General features: G+C 36.8%; 1 protein-coding gene across 5 annotated transcripts in view; it reads left to right on the forward strand.

The window, feature by feature from the left end:
- The window catches only part of LOC150108743 (twitchin-like), a 2,666,638-nt gene that overhangs the window by 1,312,288 nt on the left and 1,333,799 nt on the right, over positions 1 to 20,551 (forward strand). For all 5 annotated transcript variants that reach the window (XM_090390962.1, XM_090390961.1, XM_090390964.1 and 2 more), the window contains 2 exons: positions 2,640 to 2,921; positions 19,752 to 20,051. In XM_090390962.1, coding sequence (XP_090247088.1) covers positions 2,640 to 2,921; positions 19,752 to 20,051 — 582 coding nt within the window. The remainder of the gene's footprint in view (positions 1 to 2,639; positions 2,922 to 19,751; positions 20,052 to 20,551) is intronic.

Consider the following 20,551-nt stretch of genomic DNA (forward strand, 5'->3'; position numbering starts at 1 on the left):
GTTTGGGAAACATCGATGGGATGCTGCATACTCTATGGGAGGAGTTATGCTGGAGAAAGTAGGGGAGACAAGAGATCTGGGGTTGATGATTGATAGAAACATGAAATTTATGGGACATATTGCAAAGGTGTGGAAGGTAACACAGAGGATTCCTGCAATTATGAGAAGGACACTGACCTGCAGAGATAAAAGGGTTATCATTCCGTTGTATAAGTCTCTGATCAGACCACACTTAGATTATTCTTCTCAGATTTGGTCTCCAGGATTTGAAGGGGATAAATTAACTGTGGAAAGTATACAAAGACGGATGACAAAGATGGTTTCAGGACTGTACAATTTTGGTTATAAACTACTCTTTGATATCTCTCCATCAACCACCCACCTATCCATCTCACCAACCCTATATCCATTCCCATATGTTGTAGCTTACAGATTAGAATTCCATGGGGTATCCTGTCAAACGCTTTTGCCAGGTCCAGCAGTATCACTGTAAACCAATTTCACTTAGCCAGTTCTGCTGTCACCTTGTTATAAAACTTGAGCAATTTACTGAGGCATGATCTACCCTTCACAAAGCCATGCTGTCCCCTGTACAGTATCTCATTTTCATCAATCCATTCCTGTATTTTTCCCTTGACTACTTTCTCCAAGACCTTGAAAACGACTCCTGATATGCTGATCGGTCGGTAATTTGCCACCATAGTCTTGGATCCTCCTTTATGCAGTGAGACTATTTTCCCCTCTTTCCATGCCTTCGGGACTAAACCAGACCAGAGACTCAGATTAAACAGCATGGTCAAGGGCACTGATAATTCCTTAGCCGCTTCACACAAGACCCATGCCGGTATACCATCCAAACCCACAGACGTATTCACATTAAGGTTCTGTAATAGACTATTCACCTCCACTTCATTCATCACAATTCCCGTATAAACTAATGGTTCCTTCAATTTCCCAAATTTTTTCAAATTCGGATGAGGTTTTTTGAATGCCATCTTCAGTGAACCATGTTGCACCAACAAACTTTAGACAAATGACTTTAAGAACACCACAAGGAACTCTTTTCCCTCGTTTTTGTTTTTTAAGTTTATTTGATGTATCCCCTAGTATCGTTGCCATTCAAAGACATTCATGCTATCCTTTTCACCCTTTTTCACAACTTTAGTTACCTCTAGTTCATATTCACTTTAGTTTTAAAGAACCAAGTTATTAGAAGCTGGGAGATTCTGGAATGATCTTTGTTGGAGATCATGGCTGACGATGGTGGTATTGAGAGGAACAATGGACACTCTACTACAGGACAATTGAAAATGGAAAAAAGCAATAGAATATAAAATAATATTAGAATAGTGCATGGGCAGTGTGCCTAATATGCACTCTGCCAATTCTGGACTTTCTAATTGCATCAGAGATTGTTTTTATATATGTATTGTTATTTTTGCTAGATTTTTATATTTGCTGAGATAGTTATCTCAAAAAGCATGCAGAGGTGCTACATTCTTTGGGTAATCTAACCCATGGTATTAATGTGTAATAGGCTTACAAACTTTGGTGTATTAGAGTTACTGAAAAAAAAATAATAATAATATAACGAAGAGAACAGGAAGATCAAGAATTCTGGACTTCATAATAGCCTGAGAAGTTGTAAGTTTATTTTTCACTTGGTTAGAATATAATAAATTTAGTTTAATCCTTTATCCAAGTGTGAGCAAACAAAGTTTGCGCCTGAAAGTATCTTCAGGACTGAGGTAAGGTGGTACACACCAGGTCAACTCATTGCAAAGGTGGAGCAAGCTACCAATACTCCTGTCTCAGTATCTCCTATAATGCAAAACACATCTCCTTGCGGATATGTCTAATGTTATGCATTAAGGGAAGGGCCACTACCCAGACTAGTTTCGACCTTTATTGAGGTCTCTTCAGTGGGAGCCAGGCCCAAGCTGAGATACCAGGCAGAAGCATTCGCAGGTCATCTCTACCTATAGAAGTTGCCAAATGGTGTGCCACCCATTTTTAATAAATTACTCTGGATTTAGAGAAAGATGTTGTAAGTTTATTTTTCACTTGGTTAGAATATAATAAATTTAGTTTAATCCTTTATCCAAGTGTGAGCAAACAACAATATGAGCAAACAACAAAATAAATAATAGCCTGAGAATGTGATTGTGAGTGGAATGTTCTGTTAGACCACATTAATCAGAAGGCTAATGTGGTCTTTACTTGGAAAATGGGCATTTATATAGAGGTTGCAGGTCGAGAGAGACAAAGAGAGAGATCTGCTGAATTATATGATTGGAGATTATGACAGCCTAAGGACATAGATTTTTGAAACACTGTACTGTGGTTAGAATTACAAGTGAGTGAACTTGAGGAATTTAAAATATTGAGCAAGTCAGGATATTCTAGGAATAGATTGCTTGAAATAGCTTACTTACCTTAACTAGTAAGGTAATATGGGTCATGCTCTTTAAACAGTTCTGGTAGAGTGGAAGAAATAGTGGACTACAATTTTCTGTGCCAGTAAAACATAAGAAAGTTAAAAAAAAGTGAAGTTTTCTGAATTTTTATTTATTTTTACTGTTCTCATGTGAAATTTGAGATATAGTATACTTTATTTTATTTTGTTTTATTTCTTGCAGTCCCTCCCAGAATAGACAGAAGAGGATTAAAATCAGTTACTGTTAAAGCTAGTCAAGCCTTTTCCTTTGATGTTAAAATTATGGGAGAACCTCCTCCAGATGTATCATGGATGGTGAAAGATCGAATTATAACAGAAAGGCCAACACTTCAGATAAAAAACAAACCATATAATTCCCAACTTATTTGTGATATTGCTGAAAGACAAGACTCTGGAACTTATAAAATTATTGCTACAAATAAATATGGAGAAGACAGAGCTGATGTAGAAGTAACTGTTTTGGGTATGTTTTTATTTTTATTTTTCTTTGTATGTTTAAAATATTGTTTTTAAGATTATTATTGGCAACATTTTGAGATCATTTTTTTTAAATCATTTCTGTAGAGAAAAAGATTGTAAAGCCTATAGCAAATAGGGAGGGAAACTAGCATGCCCAAGGTGGATGGTAGCAGGGGTGGCCTCTTCTGGGAATGGGTAATTGGGAGAAGGGAGACGACATCAGATAACGGTGAGCTAAGTGGAGTCTAGAGGGGATAATGCTGGGTATAGAAACAGTGGCATTTTTATGCTTTATACTAATGCCAGGAGTATCCAGAATAAAGGAGAGGAATTGATGGTGCTGATAGCATCAGCCTGGCCAAAGATTATTGGGATCACTGAGACATGGTTGACAGAAGAGGATATAATAACAGGAATAGAAGTAGCAGGGCACAGCATTTTTTGGCAGGATAGGAAGGGAAAGTGTGGTGGTGGAGTACTGCTTATGATAAGTAATGACTTTTGTCCTCTAAGAGTGGAGGCTTTGGAAGGTGGTGACACTAATGATTTTGAAAGCATATTATGTGAGGTAGAGATGGGCAAGACGTATTTACTGGGGTGTTGCTACAAACCAAGAAGCACAGAGGTTGGGGACCAGGATATGTTTAGACAGGTGGTTGAACTTGGCAAGTGCAAGAAGAATGATTGTTATGGGAGATTTTAACTATAGTATATAAATTGAGGAGAGGAAGATGCATGTAGCAATAAGGGAATGGAATTTCTAGAAGTCTGAGGGACAAATATCTTAGGCAGCATATAATAGCAGGAACAAGAGGTTCAAGAGTTTTGGATTTGGTCATAGCATCAGAAGAGTTGATAATAACTGAGATGACATCTCTCCTACCAGTTGGAGAGAGAGACCATTTGGTTTTGACTTTGAAGATGAATAGACATGTAGGAGTATCAAAGAGACGGGAACGTATGTGGAATTATAAGGCAGGTGATTATAATAGTCCAAGACGTCAACTTCAGGAAGTTTCATGGAGGGAGGAATTGGAAGGTCAGGATATCATTAGTGCGTGGGAAATTGTGAAAGAATATTTGTTAGCAGGAAGAGTAAGCTGTATTCCACAAGTGAAGAAGAGGACACAATTTAGTGTAAAGTGAATGACAAACAATATTAAACAGGAACTGCATGTGAAAAAGAGACAATGGAAGAGATATAAGGAGATAGGTGAAGAGCAGATGTATGAAGAATATAAGACACAGGCCAGGAGAGTGACTAGTATGGTAAGGAAGGCGAAACTGGAATATGAGAAGAGATTGGCCCTACAATCCAAAGAAAATCCTTGGGAATTTTTTTAGCTATGTAGCCAGTAGGAGGAGAAATGATTGTGGAAGAAAGACATTGTGGGATAAAAATGGGAATAGTGAACTGAAGCAGAGGACATAGTGGAATTGTTCAATCAACAGTTTATTGGTGCATTTCTTCCTTTAGGAGTAAATTTTAATACTAGAGGGGATAAGGTATGTTCGAGGTTTAGAGGTGCCAGAGGAGAGCGTGTTCCAAATACTGAGTACTCTGGATGTCAGTAAAGCTGTGGGACTGGATGGTATTTCACCACGAGTTTCGAGAGAATGTGCTAAAGAACTGACAGCTCCTTTGACCTGGCATTTCAGTGAAAGTGTGGCTTTGGGAAAGGTGCCCAAGGAATGGAAGGAAGGTATGATAATGCTATTTCATAAGGGTGCTAGCAGACTAGAAGTGTCTAATTATAGGCCAGTTTTTGTGTCATCAGTAGTTGTTAAGATCTTGGAGAAATTAGTTAGGGACTGTATACAGCATTGGGCAGATGAAGGTAATGTTATCTGCCAGAGTCAACATGGATTTGTGAAGGAGCACTGTTGTTTTATTTATTAATATGCTAACCTTTTATAATAAAGTTACAAGAGCATTGGATGAGGGAAAGGCATATACTGCCGTTTTATTGGATTTAGTGAAGGCATTTGACTAACTGGTTGGGTAACTGGATTCAGGATTGGCCATCCGATAAGTATCAGAGAGTTGTGTATGGTGGGGCAGTTTCAAGGAAGCAAAGGATTACAATTGGGGTCCTGCAGGGCTCAGTACTGGGACCTATATTGTTTAACCTTTGTATCAGTGACATTGTCAGTGAATGATGTGAAGCTGGTCAGGATTATTGGTAATAGTGCAGATGTGGTAGCCGTGCAAGAGGATTTCAATAAGCTAGAGAGAGAGAGAGAGAGAGAGAGAGAGAGAGAGAGAGAGAGAGATGATCAAATGAATGGGGAATGCGATTTAATGCAGCAAAATGTAAGGTCTTGAGGTTTGGGAAACATCGATGGGACACAGCATACTCTATGTGAGGAGTTATACTGGAAAAAGTAGGGGAGACAAGAGATCTAGGGTTGATGATTGATAGAAACCTGAAATTCAGGGGACATATTGCAAAGGTGGCGAAGGTAACACAGAGGATTGCTGCAATAATGAGAAGGATGCTGACCTGCAGAGATAAAAGAGTTATCATTCCATTGTATAAGAAGCAGATTACACCACACTTAGACTATTTTTCTCAGATTTGGTCCCCAGAATTTGAAGTTGATAAATTAACTATGGAATGGTACAGAAGTGGATAACAAAGCTGGTTTCAGGACTCTTCAATGCTAGTATGAGGATTGACTGAGGGAATGTGGACTGCAGAGTTTGGTGGATAGAAGAAGGAGAAGTGGTATGATTGAGACTTTTGAACTGTTGAGAGGTGGTTACAGGGGGTTTTAGTCTGGGGAGTTCTTTCACTTGGTTGAACAGCGGGAAGGAGTGATGAAAAGGGGCCATCCCTTGAAGTTACAAAAGGAAGCTGTGAGCCAGAGGGTGAGGAGTAATTTCTTTGCATTGATGGTGGTTGAACCATGGAATGCATTGCCTGATAGAGTGGTCAGAGAGCGAGAACAGTCAAAGAGTTTAAGGAGTGGTATGATAGACTTTGTGTTTCCTAGGAGGGATCTCCCACGATGAGTTTTGATAGACGTTTTGTTTCCAATGAAGGACACCTCCCGCAATGAGTGTTTTACTCCTTGGAGGCCTAAATAATAATAATAATAATAATAAAATCATGCCTTGTAGGAACAGGGGTAAAGAGAAAAGTAATCTAATCAGAATGAGTTAAATTTTTGGAATTTTAAACTAAATATTTACCATATTTCATTGGTAGGTACATAGGTAGGTACTTGCATGCAAGCTCCTTTTGCCATCCTCAACAAAAATTATGTATCATTAAGGAAGATCAAAAATGCTTCAAACAGCCATTATTTTACATTTAAAGATAGTTTGAACAGTCAGTCAAGCATATTGTTAGGCACATCATAGTGCAGCATGTATATTATTATGTAAATCCTGTTAGTGATTGCTGCATAACAGAGGTCTTGAATGTTACATGCACAAATTAAGGACTTCTGGATGTCATTAAGTATAATTCTTTGATTTTTGTTTAATGCAAACAAATTGTCTCAGTTGACTCTTTGAACATTCTAGAGAAAGTGCTTTCTTCTATGTAAGATATAGAGATTGATGGCCAGTGTATAGTATGATCTTCTGCAAGTATACTAAGAACAGTAATATGTGTTTATTACCTGGAAGCATACTCCAAAAGACCTAAAATATTATTATTATTTTTTTTATTATTATTATTATTATTATTATTATTATTCAGGCCTCTATGGAGTCAAAACACTCATCGTGGGAGGTCCTTCCTAAGAAACACAAAGTCCATCAAGACTCATCGATGGGAGGTCCCCCCCCCCCTAAGAAACACAAAGTCTATCATACCACTCCTTAAACTCATTGACCGTTCTCACCACTCCATCAGGCAATGCATTCCCCGGTTCAACCACCCTCCAAGCAAAGAAACCACTCCTCACCCTCTTGCTCACAGTTTCCTTTTGTAACTTCCATGGATGGCCTCTTGTTATCACTCCTTCCTGGTGTTCAACCAAGCGAAAGAACTCCCGTGTCAACCCTGTAACCACCTCTCAACAGTTTAAAAGTCTCATTCATATCACCTCTCCTTCTATCCACCAAACTCTGCAGTCCACATTCCCTCAGCTGTTAACCAAAATTGTACAGTCCTGAAACCATCTTTGTCATCCATCTTTGTACCCTTTCAACAGTTAATTTATCCCCTTCAAATCCTGGGGACCAAATCTGATAACAATAGTCCAAGTGTGGTCTGGTCAGAGACTTATACAACGGAATGATAACCCTTTTATCTCTGCAGATCAGTGTGCTTCTCATAATTACAGCAATCCTCTGTGTTACCTTCACCACCTTTGCAATATGTTCCCCTAAATTTCAGGTTTCTATCAATCATCAACACCAGATCTCTTGTCTCCCCTACTTTCTCCAGTATAACTCCTCCCATAGAGTATGCAGTGTCCCATCGATGTTTCCCAAACCTCAAGACCTTACATTTTGCTGCATTAAATCGCATTCCCCATTCATTTGAACATCTCTCTAGCTTTTTGAAATCCTCTTGTAGGGCTACCACATCTGCACTATTACTAATAACCCTTCCCAGCTTTGCATCATCTGCAAACGACTGAATATCCCCTTGCAATGTCATCGATATAAAGGTTAAACAATATAGGTCCTTAGTACTGAGCCCTGTGGGATCCCATTTGTAACCCTATGCCTCCTTGAAACTGTCCCACCATACACAACTCTCTGATACCTATCAGACAGCCAATCCTGAATCTAGTTGACCAATCTGATATCCAGACCCATGTGCGCAATTTAAATATCAGCTTATCATGTGGCACCCTGTCAAATGCCTTTGCTAAGTCTATGAAAATTGTAGTATATCCCTTTCCCTCATCTAATGTTCTTCTAACTTTATTATAAAATGGCTAGCATATTGCTAAATCAAGAGTGCCCTTTCACAAATCCGTGTTGACTCTCACAGATAACATTACCCTCATCTACCCAATGCTGTATATGGTCCGTCACTACTTTCTCCAAGATCTTTACAACTACTGATGACACACAAACTGGCCTATAATTAGACACTTCCAGTATGTTACCACCGTTATGCAATGGCACTATCTTACCTTCCTTCCATTCCCTGGGCACCTTTCCTGCAGCTATACTTTCATTGAAAAGCCAGGTTAAAGGCACTGTCAGTTCCCTAGCACATTCTCTCAAAACTCGTGGAGAAATAGCATCCAGTCAGAAAAGCTTTATGGAAGGATAAAATGCACAAGGTATGTTTTCCAGATGGTAAAATGAGTAGAGTGATTGAGGCATTGAATATGAGGCAGGAGCGAGCAAAAGAGTTAATAGTATTAATAGGTATGAATGATTTGAGAGGGGAGAAAGAGTATGTCAGAATGGATATCAGGAGGCTGCTTAGAAGGATAAAAGAGAATAGTGTGACAGGAAGGGTAATTAGAGTGTTGCCTAGGTATGACTGTGGTGAAATGAGACGTAGAGCAAAGATTAATGATGATATTCTGGCTGAAATGTGTGAGGAGACGAGAGTACAGTTTGTTAATGTGTGGAATGAGTTCGAACGATGAAGTGAGCTGTATGGGAGCGATGGACTGCATTTGAGTGGTTATGGTGTGAGTCGCTTGGAGAGACTACTGGAAGGTAGAGAAGTGAATAGAGAGAATGAATCAGCTCGAGTGGGAAGTGATATGGAAGAGCGGGAGAGTAAGACAGGAGAGATTGAAGAGGTGGTTATGAAAAAGGGAGTGAGTGGTATGAGTATAGAAAATGAGAGAACGGGTGTGCAAGAGGAGTAGGGAAACGGGAAGGCTCAGGGTGGACAGGGGTACACAGCGTGAGAAAGGTGGATGCTCCAAAGGAGCTGAGCATGTGTAGACAGGAAAGGAATGGTATGACCAGGAATCAACAGGAAATAGTTGGATTTGAAAAGGGTTTTAAAATGAAGAAGCAGAAAGGGAAATGGCTCCAGTCGAGCATGGAGAGATCACATCGAGTGACTGTTAGTATCAGTGGAACTAGCTGTAGATTCAGAAATGAGCTGTTGTGTTTGTATACCGGTGCTAGAAATATAAGAAACAAGGCAGATGAAATGGTTGCACTAATTGCATCTGTTCACCCAAAGATTGTCGGAATAAGTGAGACATGGTTGGAAGAGGATGACATCCTGACAGGAATAGAGATGGAAGGGTATGATGTGTTTCGTGAGGACAGAGGGGGGGAGTGCTATTGATGATAGAGAAAGAGTTATGTCCATATAAAGTGAAGATGCAAGAAGGAAATAGTGCCAGTCGTTTTGAGGCAGTATGTTGTGAGATAGAGGTGAATGGAATCAAATACTTGGTGGGATGTTGTTATAGACCTTGTAACTTGGATGGTGGTGATAGTTAAATGTATAGTCAAATTAGCCAAGCAAATACGAAAAGGTTGTTCATTATGGGTGATTTTCATTATGGCAGTATGGACCGGAATGACGAGATAGCAACTGGAAGTAATGAAAATGAGTTTCTTGAGTTTTTGATGGATAACTACCTCAGACAGTATGTAACAGAGGGCACACGAGGATTAAGGGTCTTGGATTTGGTCATCTCATCAGAGGATGTAATTATAAATGAGGTGTCAAATCATCTACCAGTTGGTGACAGTAACCATGAGGTGATTACCTGGGTGGTTGCCAGCAGTGCAAGTACTCTGTGAGAAAAGGGTATATGTGGAACTACAAGGGGGGGGGGGGTGATTATGAAGAGGTTAGGAGACAGCTTGCAGGTGTAGCATGGAATGAGGAGTTAGCTGGAAAAGAGATCAATGCAGCTTTGAGGATTTTCAAAAACTATTTAGTAGATGCAATGTCTAAATGTATTCCAAAGGTGAGAAGGGTAAATGAGGTAGGTGTGAGATGGATGAATAAAGAGATTAAGCATGCGATACAGAGAAAAAGGCATTGTGGAGGCAGCATAAGGGAAGTGGAAATAACCAATTCCATGTGGTGTACAAAGACCAAGCAATGAGGGTGACTCAGTTGGTGAGGGTAGCTAAAGAACGTTATGAACAGCAGTTGGCTAATGAAGCCAAGAAGAATCCTAAGGAGTTCTTTCGATATGTAGCCAGCAAAAGAAAGAATAATTATCGAAGGATGACATTGATTGGAGGAAATGGTATAAAGCCAGCTGATGCAGAATGTGTGGTGGAGATTCTTAATGAGCAGTTCATGAAGCTCTTTCAATCTTGTGAATATGACTTCATGGAGGGATTGAGAACAATTGATGATGGGGAGGAGACACTGACTGTATGTGAGCAAGAGGTGTATGGGGAGTTGAGTAAACTAGATGTAAATAAGGCTGTGGGACTTGATAATATATCACCACATATTCTGAAAGAATGTGCCAGGGAGTTGATATCTACCTTGACATGTTTTTTTAATATGAGTCTTGCACTCAATCAAGTTCCTAAGGAGGGGAAGGAGGGCAAGATTGTGCCACTTCATAAAGGAGATGATCGAACTCAAGCATCAAACTATAGGCCTATCTGTGTGTCAGGTGTTGTGGTTAAATTGTTGGAGAAGCTTGTGAGAACTAGGATCCAGAGTTGGGTTGATAACAATGGTATTATCTTTGATGTACAGCGTGGATTTGCTAAAGGGAGGTCATGATTTAGTAATCCACTTACTTATTACAAGAAAGTGACTGCTTTCTTGGACAGAGGAAAACGATACACAGTAATATACTTGGTTTTTTGCAAAGGCTTTTGATAGAGTACCTCATGATAGGTTGATAGTCAAACTAGAGCAGATGGGGTTGGATATTAGATTAGTGCATTGCATTGGAGACTGGCTATCTGATAGGTATCAACAAGTTGTGTATGGGGGAGCAATATCCAGGAAAAGGAAAGTCACTAGTGGAGTGCCTCAGAGGTCTGTTTTAGGTTCATTGCTGTTTAACTTGTATATTAATGATATAGGTGAAGATTTGGATGGAGATATTCAATTGTTTGCAGATGATGGAGAGTTGGGACGAACCATGAAGTGTTGTAAAGATGTTGTGTCCTTACAGGAAGACTTGAATAGTTTGAGTGATTGGGTATGAAAATGGGGATGTCAGTTCAATGTTGCAAAATGTAAGGTTTTAAAATTTGGAAAACAAAAATGGGATGCAGAATTTAGGCTTGGTGAGAATATATTGTTGGAAGGTTATAAAATTTAAGATCTAAAATAAGGATCTAAAATTTAGGGGACATATCACCAAAATTGTGAAGACAACACAAAGGCTTTTGGGAATGATGCGGAGGACACTGACATGTAGAAGTAGGGAGATTCTTGTTCCATTGTGTAAGGCTTTAATTAGGCCACACATGCACTATTGTGTCCAGATTTGGTCACCGGGTTTTCAGAAGGATGAAGAGATGTTGGAAAGGGTCCAAAGGAGACTGACTAAGGTAGTTTCTGACCTCTGGAAAGTCGAGTATGAGGAAAGATTGAGAAGATGTAATTTGCAGAGTCTGGTGGACAGGAGGAAGAGGTGAGATATGATAGAGACCTATAAGTTGGTAAGGGGTTGTTATAGATTCAATGCTGGAGAAGTTTTACAGAGAATAGTGGGAAATCAGGGGAGAACCAGATGTCATCCCTGGAAACTGTATAAAGAGGGTGTGAGTAGGGGAGTGAGAGGAATGTTTTTTTTTGTTCAGATTTGTGAGTGATTGGAATGCCTTTGTCTGAGAATGTGGTGTCTGCAAAGAATTTGAGTGTGTTTAAAACACAGTATGATGAGCTGTGTGTGTGAGATAAAAGGACCTCATAGTGAGTCTTTGACTCCATGAGGTCTTGGGGTGGTAATAATAATAATAATAATATTAAAACCCAATTTGTGAAGTCGTCTCAACATCATAGATTTAGACCCATTCACAACTAATTCTTTCTACCTCCATATATGTTTATAAATAACAATTTTCTTATAATTTATATTACATTTTTATGTGTTTACACTAGAATGTTCAGTCTTACGATGTAATTGGCACACAAGGCATATCAAGGATTATACTTCATGATATCTGGTTGTCCTTAATTTAGTAACATGCTAGATCTCTGTTATGCTAAAAATTAATATGTTTTGCACAACAGTATACTGTTTATGGTGTGTCTAATGATACATGTGACTGACTGTTCATCATCTTACAATTTTTAAAATAATGGGTGCTTGAAGTGTTTTGATCTCTTTTTATGTTTCTTATAAATCTTCCTAAAGATGTTTAAATCCAAAGAAAAGCAGCAAATTCTCATTGTTGATAAAATAATAATCTGTGTTTATTGTGTTTGAATTGCTAAAGATTGTAGTTGATCTTTGAGGTTCATGAGGAAGGCTGTTCACAGAAATAACTTAAAAGGAATAAAATTTGGTAGGCATAGCAGGTCTGGTGCATCAGCAGTTCAGATGTAATGCAAAAGGATGCTTGTGGTGTTATTGTTTGTGTTAGTGTAAATTCAGCAGAAATGGGAATTCATGATGTATTTCATTGTCAATGTTTATTGAGTATGTATTATTCATTCTGTATAAGTTACATACATCGCCACTGTTGAATATATATTAATCTATCTTAAGTAAATCTGATTTAATTAAATCTTAATTAAATATATAGAGAATAGTGGGAGACTTAATTAGTTTCTCTTAATTAAAAATAAATGTTTCACCTATGTCTATCCAACACTTATACAGAGGGATTTTACTTCAGCTGAACATTGCTCATGGAAATACCTGAACAGAAACTGACCATCTGTGAGACAGTGGCTGGAGAGAGTCTAGAAGAGAGAGAGAGAGAGAGAAATCAGACAGTGGAAGACAGAAGATAGTAATTTTTTGAGCACCCCTTGATGCTGAACCTATAGATTATCTTGGAAATGTTGAATAAAACAGCACAGGTTTCTTCAAATCTTTCTATGGCATGTGTCCTAAAGTGGATTATATAGGTGAGGAAATCTGCCATTAAGTCTAAATGCCCTAATCAGTGACCACCAATATGGATTCTATAAGTTAAAGATACCAAGAAAATTTATATTTGGTTTAATCCTTTATCCAAGTGTAAGCAAACAAGTTTGCGCTTGAACCATTTTTAGGACTGTGGCAACTCGTATAAAGAAGCTAATGAATTCATATCACTTTCCTTAGTATCCCATAATGCAAAGCACATCTCCTTGCAGACATGTATAGTGCTATGCATTATGGGAATACATTATGCGAAATCACTATCCAGACCGGTTTCGACCTTTATTGAGGTCTCATCATGCATAGCATTATACATGTTGGGATACTAAGGCAAGTGATGTGAAGTCACTACCTTCTTTATACAAGTTGCCCCAGTCCTGAAAATAGTTCAGGCATAAACTTGTTTGCTTACACTTGGATAAAGGATTAAACCAATATATAATTTCTTGGTATCTTTAATTTATAGTATAACCAAGTGGAAAAACTTCCAATAATATGGATTCTGCCAATCAAGGTCTATATTGGTAGTCACTGATTAGGATATCAGAATGTGAGGATGGATATCAGGAGATTACTGAGGAGAGTGAAAGACAGTAATGTGGTAGGAAGAGTATGTGTTGCTCAGGTATGACAAAGATGGGTTGCAGCAAAGATCTTGAATAGAATGTTAGCAGATATATGTGAACAGAAAGAAGTGCAGTTTGTGAATGTATGAGGTGAGTATGAGGGATGAATTTAACTGTATAAGAGTGATGGATTGCATCTGAATGGTTTTGGAGTGAGTCACCTGGAAAGGTATCAACAGAAGTTACAGGAGTTGGATGAAAAAAAGTGATGTAATGAGGAAAATTTTGTCTTCAGCTTTATTAAGTAGGTCAAATTTTATCATAATTTTAGTTTTATTTTAGTTATTTTCAGCACAATCATATTTTTAAACAAAAATGCGGCTGTAAATATAGAAGGATTCTAATGTAATGCATATACTCCACTTTTTGTATTGTTCAAATTCCTCACTGTTGTTCATCATTCACACTGGTGATGTCTTACAATATGTAAGACAAAACATTTGTATAATAAATAATTTTTACTGTGGCATACATGTGATTTTATAATTATGAAAACTCTTCAGTTCTCACTATACAAGAAAGTGTACCTGGAAGAAGTATTGGTTAAGAAAACATTCAAACTATTAGGTTGAGTGGAGAGCATCAATGTTCTGGTTTGTAGATAAATAGTTTGCTTTAGGTTCTCATTTTATGGCAATATATGAGCTTCTTTTCTGGTTTAGTGCATGCAATTGGAAAAAGGAATCCAGTAAGAGTTGTGGACATTAAGTCTGAATGTCCTAACAGCACAGTTAAGTTATCAAGGAAGATGACTTTGCTGTACTCTTAGGACATTTGGGTTTTAGGAAATCAAATTTCTGGAATAAGAAATCAATGGGGTCAAAATGAAATGATTTCAGAATGTGGCAAGATAATCTTAAGCAACAGAAGGTCAAAAACTGGAAATTCAAGATTAGGCATATGATATTTTGGTAATTCCTGGTAAGGAATATCAGATCACACAAAAGCACAGATACCACGCTTGTGTCGGAATCATACAGAGTGTAGTTTGGACAGTTTTATGGCAGTACTTTTTAGTTTTCTATCAAAAATAAGACATCAGATTTGCATATCTGTAGGTGATGGTGTTGTGATCCAGGCAGTTCATATACTTAATGTTTGCTAATTGGAAGGGAAACTGATTAATCTCCTGATTAATTAATTAATTAATTACATAAAAGGGTTTCTCTTGGATAGCATATAGCAAAGTGACTTTGTTTATAATTTAGTAATGACACAAATAATATTAACGATAACAGCTTAATTGAAACTAGTTAATGTTCACAATACATACTTTAAACAACTTATGTTTAACTATGAACAACTTATGTCTAGCACAACAACAACAAATATATAATTGAGTTCATACCTGGGTATCATGTTATCTTTTATGCTTCACCTAGACCCAACAGTAATTCAAGATACTTTACTGGTAGCATCTGTTGACCATGTGGCACTTTCAACTTAGAGGCTTATATCTTAGTCTTTGTCAACTTGGTGTTAATCATGGCAAATATGTGTTAACAACATAATACACTGAATGAATTACACAACTGTTACTTGTAATGCTAAGTGCTGTACTTCATTTCACAAGTCCTTTGTTATTCTTGTTTAATGTAAATGTCAAAAAAAAAAGTTCTAAAGCTTTAATTTTATGCAGTTTCTTCTTTCTTAACACAGAAGTACATTGTCTTCTTACCCTACTTAGATATATTTCAGACATTTCCTCTAAGTTCATGCAATTTAGTATGGACTTTCATTCATCCCAACATACCTTTTTTTTTATTTAGAAACATTCTGTGAAAAGTCCTTATATACTGTGGGCCTTTAATCATAAGAAGTTTATAGTTCATTCATAGAATGTTCTCCATAACTTTTTGACTTGTGAGTTCTCAGTTTATGACTTCAGAACTTATGCGTAGGGTATGGATAATTCTTCATAGCACAGTTCCCTCTTCCTTCTGAGAAAATTTTTCTTCTGAAGTTTTATGCTGCCTTGCTCACTTGCCACTTTTTCTTAAGTTTTAGCTTGTTATTATTATTATTATTATTATTATTATTTAGGCCTCCATGGAGTCAAAAGACTCATCATGGGAGGTCCTTCCTATTGGCTATTCTCATTGCCTGGTTTCTCTTTCTACCAGGAGAGATACTCATGACACTCAGCATTTTCAGACTTCCAGCCATCACTCCGTTTTAGCCCTCCCCTCTCAATTTTCTTCTTCCGCCCAGTCCCTTTCCACCTTCTGAGATGCTTCCTATATGTTTTGGTAATTATAGTATTTGTGCATGAATCTTTTTGTGTATGGTAGCATGACTACTCTCTTGTTCATTTTACATAACAGTCACATGTTATATGTCTTCAGGTAAGTCATGTACTGTGATTCACATTCAGTTTCTCTTTTCTTTGAAAATTCAGGCATAGAATTATTCATGAGTAAGACTGAATTCTTACATGGTGCATATAATTTAAGTTGGTGTTGATACCATGAATTATGCAAGTGGTAATTTACTATCATGTTAGTGTTTCAGGAGTGAAGAGAAAAGAGCAGGTAAATATGCTTTGAGAGGAGATAAGTTCTTAGACATGTCACCCATATAGAGTGCTCCAGTTTCCATGCCAAATGTGGCCTTGACAGTACACAACTACTCTCTCTTTTCAGGCACAATCTAGCAATGTAGATGCACCAGATGACCAAGAGGTCTTCTAATCACATTACCATCTGTAAAACTGCTTTACTTCTGTCCTCAACCAAATGGGGGGGGAGGGCTCTGCAGGCTCCTTGAGCTAAACATAACATCATCTGCTTCGAGCCCCCAGTAATCAAGATAGTGATGTTTCATCAGGCATCAATGAGAATGAGGACTGATTTGCCAATTAATGCACTGTGATAGTTTTTTATTTTTTTTCCACATCTACTCAGTATTAACACACTGAATTATAATTCTTGAATTCAGTATTGGATTATCAGTATTGAATGATTAGCTAAAAAAAATATTGTTTAGCATTGTCATATATAATAAGTTAGTTTTAAAGTAAAAACATGTCTTGAAAATAACATCGTTGTCTGTAAATTTTCCTTTCTTATTCATAAAATTAAGTGTTTAATGAATTATTATTATTATATAAGGTACCTGACATCACTTACCATACCTCTTCTGTTAAACTTGTTTACACAAGGAAGCGCAGTAAAATGCATTTACCTTATCTCATTTTTAATTGTCTGTGTACTCACCATATGCCATGAGAAAACTTTAACTGAAAATCATTTATCTTTTCCACTTGTCAACTAAACTTTATAGCACATAAACCTTCAGTCAGTTCACCATTTTGGTCATTTGTGTCTGGATCCTCTCTAACACTTCCATAACTCCAAAATCCTAGTTGACCACATCGATAACAGTTTGAATATCTTTAGATATTTAGAATATCTAAAGATATTCTAAATATATCAATGATACTCTACAGCAGGGGTTCCCAATCTTTTTGTTTCCTAGAGCACATTCTAAAATACTGGTAGGGCGACAGGCACCATCTATTTTTTCAAGCATATTTTTTGAATTCTTTTGTTAAATGAATACATACAAAGTTTACATTATAATTAAATGTTTTATTTCTTAAAAGTTTACATTATATAAAAATTTAAATATATATATGTAAGTTAGTGTGATCTTTGGCATTGCATTTCATTAGCCAGTGCTTCATAATTAGAAGAATATGATGATATTCCAGTTCTTAAACAATCATCAAGTTGCTCATCAGTGAGTCGTGATCTATATTTTGATTTTGTGATATTCGTGGTTGAAAACAATGATTTGCAAAGGTATGTGGAACCGAAAAACGATTTTATCTTGTGCGTTGCTCTCTTTAAGAATGGAAATGTTTTTCTATCCACTAGATTCCAGACATTTTCATCTGTTATATGGGATTTTAGCATAATATCATTCTGAATTTTCAAAATTTCTAACTCCAGTTCTTCAGCATATACTTGAATAAGCTTTGCAATGCATGCAGCTATTTCCATTATATTTACTTGGCAAGTAAAAGGATTGATAAAAAAGGAGATCATTGGCTCGATGATAGTAAACTCCTGAAATCTCTTTTCAAACTCTTCTTTAAGCACTTGAAGATGTTTAACAAATGGTGACAAGTTAAATTCACTATCGCCTACCATTTTTTTCATATTTGGGAAATGAACGGGAGATCCCATCTACAGATGTGATATCCACAAATCCAGTTTTGCTTTAAATGAGTTTGCAGAGACTATCATTTTAGCAAAATGTCTATCTTTTCCTTGCAACTCCAAATTTAAAGAATTAAATTTTTGCATGATGTCTGTGAGAAACCATAAATCCAACAGCGAGCAAAAGTCGTTTCATCCATCAAAAGTTTCATTTTTGACATGAAGATATTTTTTTATTTCTTCAATTAAGCTTAAAAATCTTGTAACGACTTTACCTTTACTGAGCCAATGTACTTCAGTATGCAGGATGAGATCAGGTTCTTTATCTTCAATGTCTTGCAATAGAGCCTTGAAAAGTTGGTGCCGCAAAGGGGCTGCTCGAATGGAGTTGATTATTTTTGTAACAACTTTCATAACATGTCCAAAGGGCAGTATTTTACTGCATAAAGCTTCCTGGTGGATAGTGATAGGACATAAAGTTTGGAAATGAATGATCTTTCTTGCAGAGTGCAATAAATCCATTGATATTGCCAACCAGTGCTGGTGCCCCATCAGTAGTTATCGCAGACAGCTTGTGCAAAGGCATATCTATCGACTTGGCATATATTCTGAATGTATTATAAATATATTCACCAGTTGTTTGTCCTTTCATGGATAAAATTTTCAGTAGATCTTCTTTTACAGTGAAGTTACTAAATACCATTCTCACTATAACTGCTAACTGTGATACATCTGTTGACTCATCAAATTGTAAAGAAAACCAGTTACATATTTCCAAGTCACTTTTTAACTGAATTTGTATGCCCATTAAAATTACATGTATTCTTCTTGTGACGGTGTTATTTTACAATTGTAAATCTTGTATTGCTGACATAATCTCACCTTTGTTAGAAAATCCCTCAAATAAACAATCGGCACCAGTCAAAAATGCCTCTTTTAACAACTCGCCATCTTGGAATGAGTTTTTCTTCTTTGTGAGCATGTGAGAAATTTTTAAAGAAGCAACGGTGGCATTTTTACATGTTACTACATGTCTAATGAAAACTGACTGTTGGGCAGACAGGTTCGATTTTAGTTGATTTATTTTTTCGTTCTTATTTCAGATTTAAGTCGATAATTCATATTAAAAGTGGCATGCATTGTCTGGAAGTGACGTTCAACATTATGTTTTTTCGGAATTGCAATGCTACTCTTGCACAACAAACAAACACAATTATCTTTAAAAGTAATGAAACAATATGTTTCCTCAGAGTCAGTGTTAAAATTATAGGTTCATTGTCTTTTACTTGATTCACTCATTTTAGGATTAAAAATCAAAATAATTCAAAAATTTAAGTACAAGGCACCATTAAGATTATGCGCATATAACTGACAACAGATAATGAACAACTTCGAATGCGCATCTACTTTACATTTGTATGCATTTAATACTCATCATGTGTCATTAACGCATGCATCATATAGCATGCCATGAATTGTTGCTTGATGTGCACGTGATTATTTCAAACAATATTGCACACGGTTGAGCACCTGCGGGCACACACAAATTGGTCGACAGGTGCCATGGTGCCCGCAAGCATAGGGTTGGGAATGCCTGCTCTACAGCTTTGCATGATTTTTTCCCTCAAATGCTACATCATGTATTCTGAAATATCCTTCAGTCATACAATGAGATATAATACATGAGATTAATTAAAATAAAATATAAAAAAAAAAAATACATGAGATTGTTTTTACACACATTCTTGTTCATTGTAATTTAATATATGGATTGTAGTGTAAGAATGAGTGGAGATGGACTTATTATTAAAACTAAACTTGGGATAGTTGAGATGCAAAATTGCATTACTTTTATCTGTAAAATTGCATCTAAAACTTGGCTGTCTAAGCTTACCAAGATCTGTAGACTCAGCTTTGAATACCTAATATCATTTTTCTAATTATTTTCCATTTATTTCTCAATTAATATAAAGAAAGATAGATTCTTTCGATTATCATACAAAATTTATTTTATTTGTATAATTATATTTACTTATAGTAATATAAATATATTTTATTTTTAAACTTAAGCAAAACCATCCAAACCAGAGGGACCTTTAGAAGTTGCTGATATTCATAAGAATGGTTGCAAGCTGAAGTGGAATAAACCAAAGGATGATGGTGGGGAGCCAATTGAAGGCTACATCATAGAAAAGCAAGATCCTGATACTGGTCTTTGGATTCCTGTGGGTCGGACTCACATACCAGAGATGGATGTTTCTGGCCTGTCACCTGGAAAAAGTTACAGTTTTAGAGTAAAAGCCATCAACAAAGAAGGAGAATCAGAACCTCTTGAGACTATGAGGCCGATTATTGCTAAAGATCCTTATGGTATGAAATTAAAAATTAATATTGATAAACATTCTCTGTTAATGTTTCTTACATTCATTTAATCATAACCCACAGGGTTGATTTAGTTTCTCTATGCCATCTCCATGGTATTCATGTCTTATATGGATCATCAAAAATGATCAAACCACCATGAAATGCATAATGAGACACTTTTATTGTATTATACTTTTATTAATATGTAGTAACAGAAAGCTTATTAATTTAATGATGGTGAATGACAGTTGTCCTTAAAATGTGAGGCATACTCATTTCCCAGTTATTATTATTATTAGTGACACTTCTAAGGAGTCCGAAGACTCATCGTGGGAAGTCACCTACTGTACAACTCTTCATCTCTACTACTACACAGAACCTATACTACCAATCACCTACATCAACGCCATCTACTGCCCACAACCACCATTACCACCGCTAGAATTTTTTGTCTGTAAATTGCGTGTGTTCTGAAGGGCTGATTTGTCTGCATGCAAGATGAAAAA

Source organism: Typopeltis vanoorti, chromosome 3 (genome assembly GCF_054136105.1).
Source record: "Typopeltis vanoorti isolate ZY-2024b chromosome 3, IOZ_Tvanoo_1.0, whole genome shotgun sequence".
Taxonomy (NCBI): domain Eukaryota; kingdom Metazoa; phylum Arthropoda; class Arachnida; order Uropygi; family Thelyphonidae; genus Typopeltis; species Typopeltis vanoorti.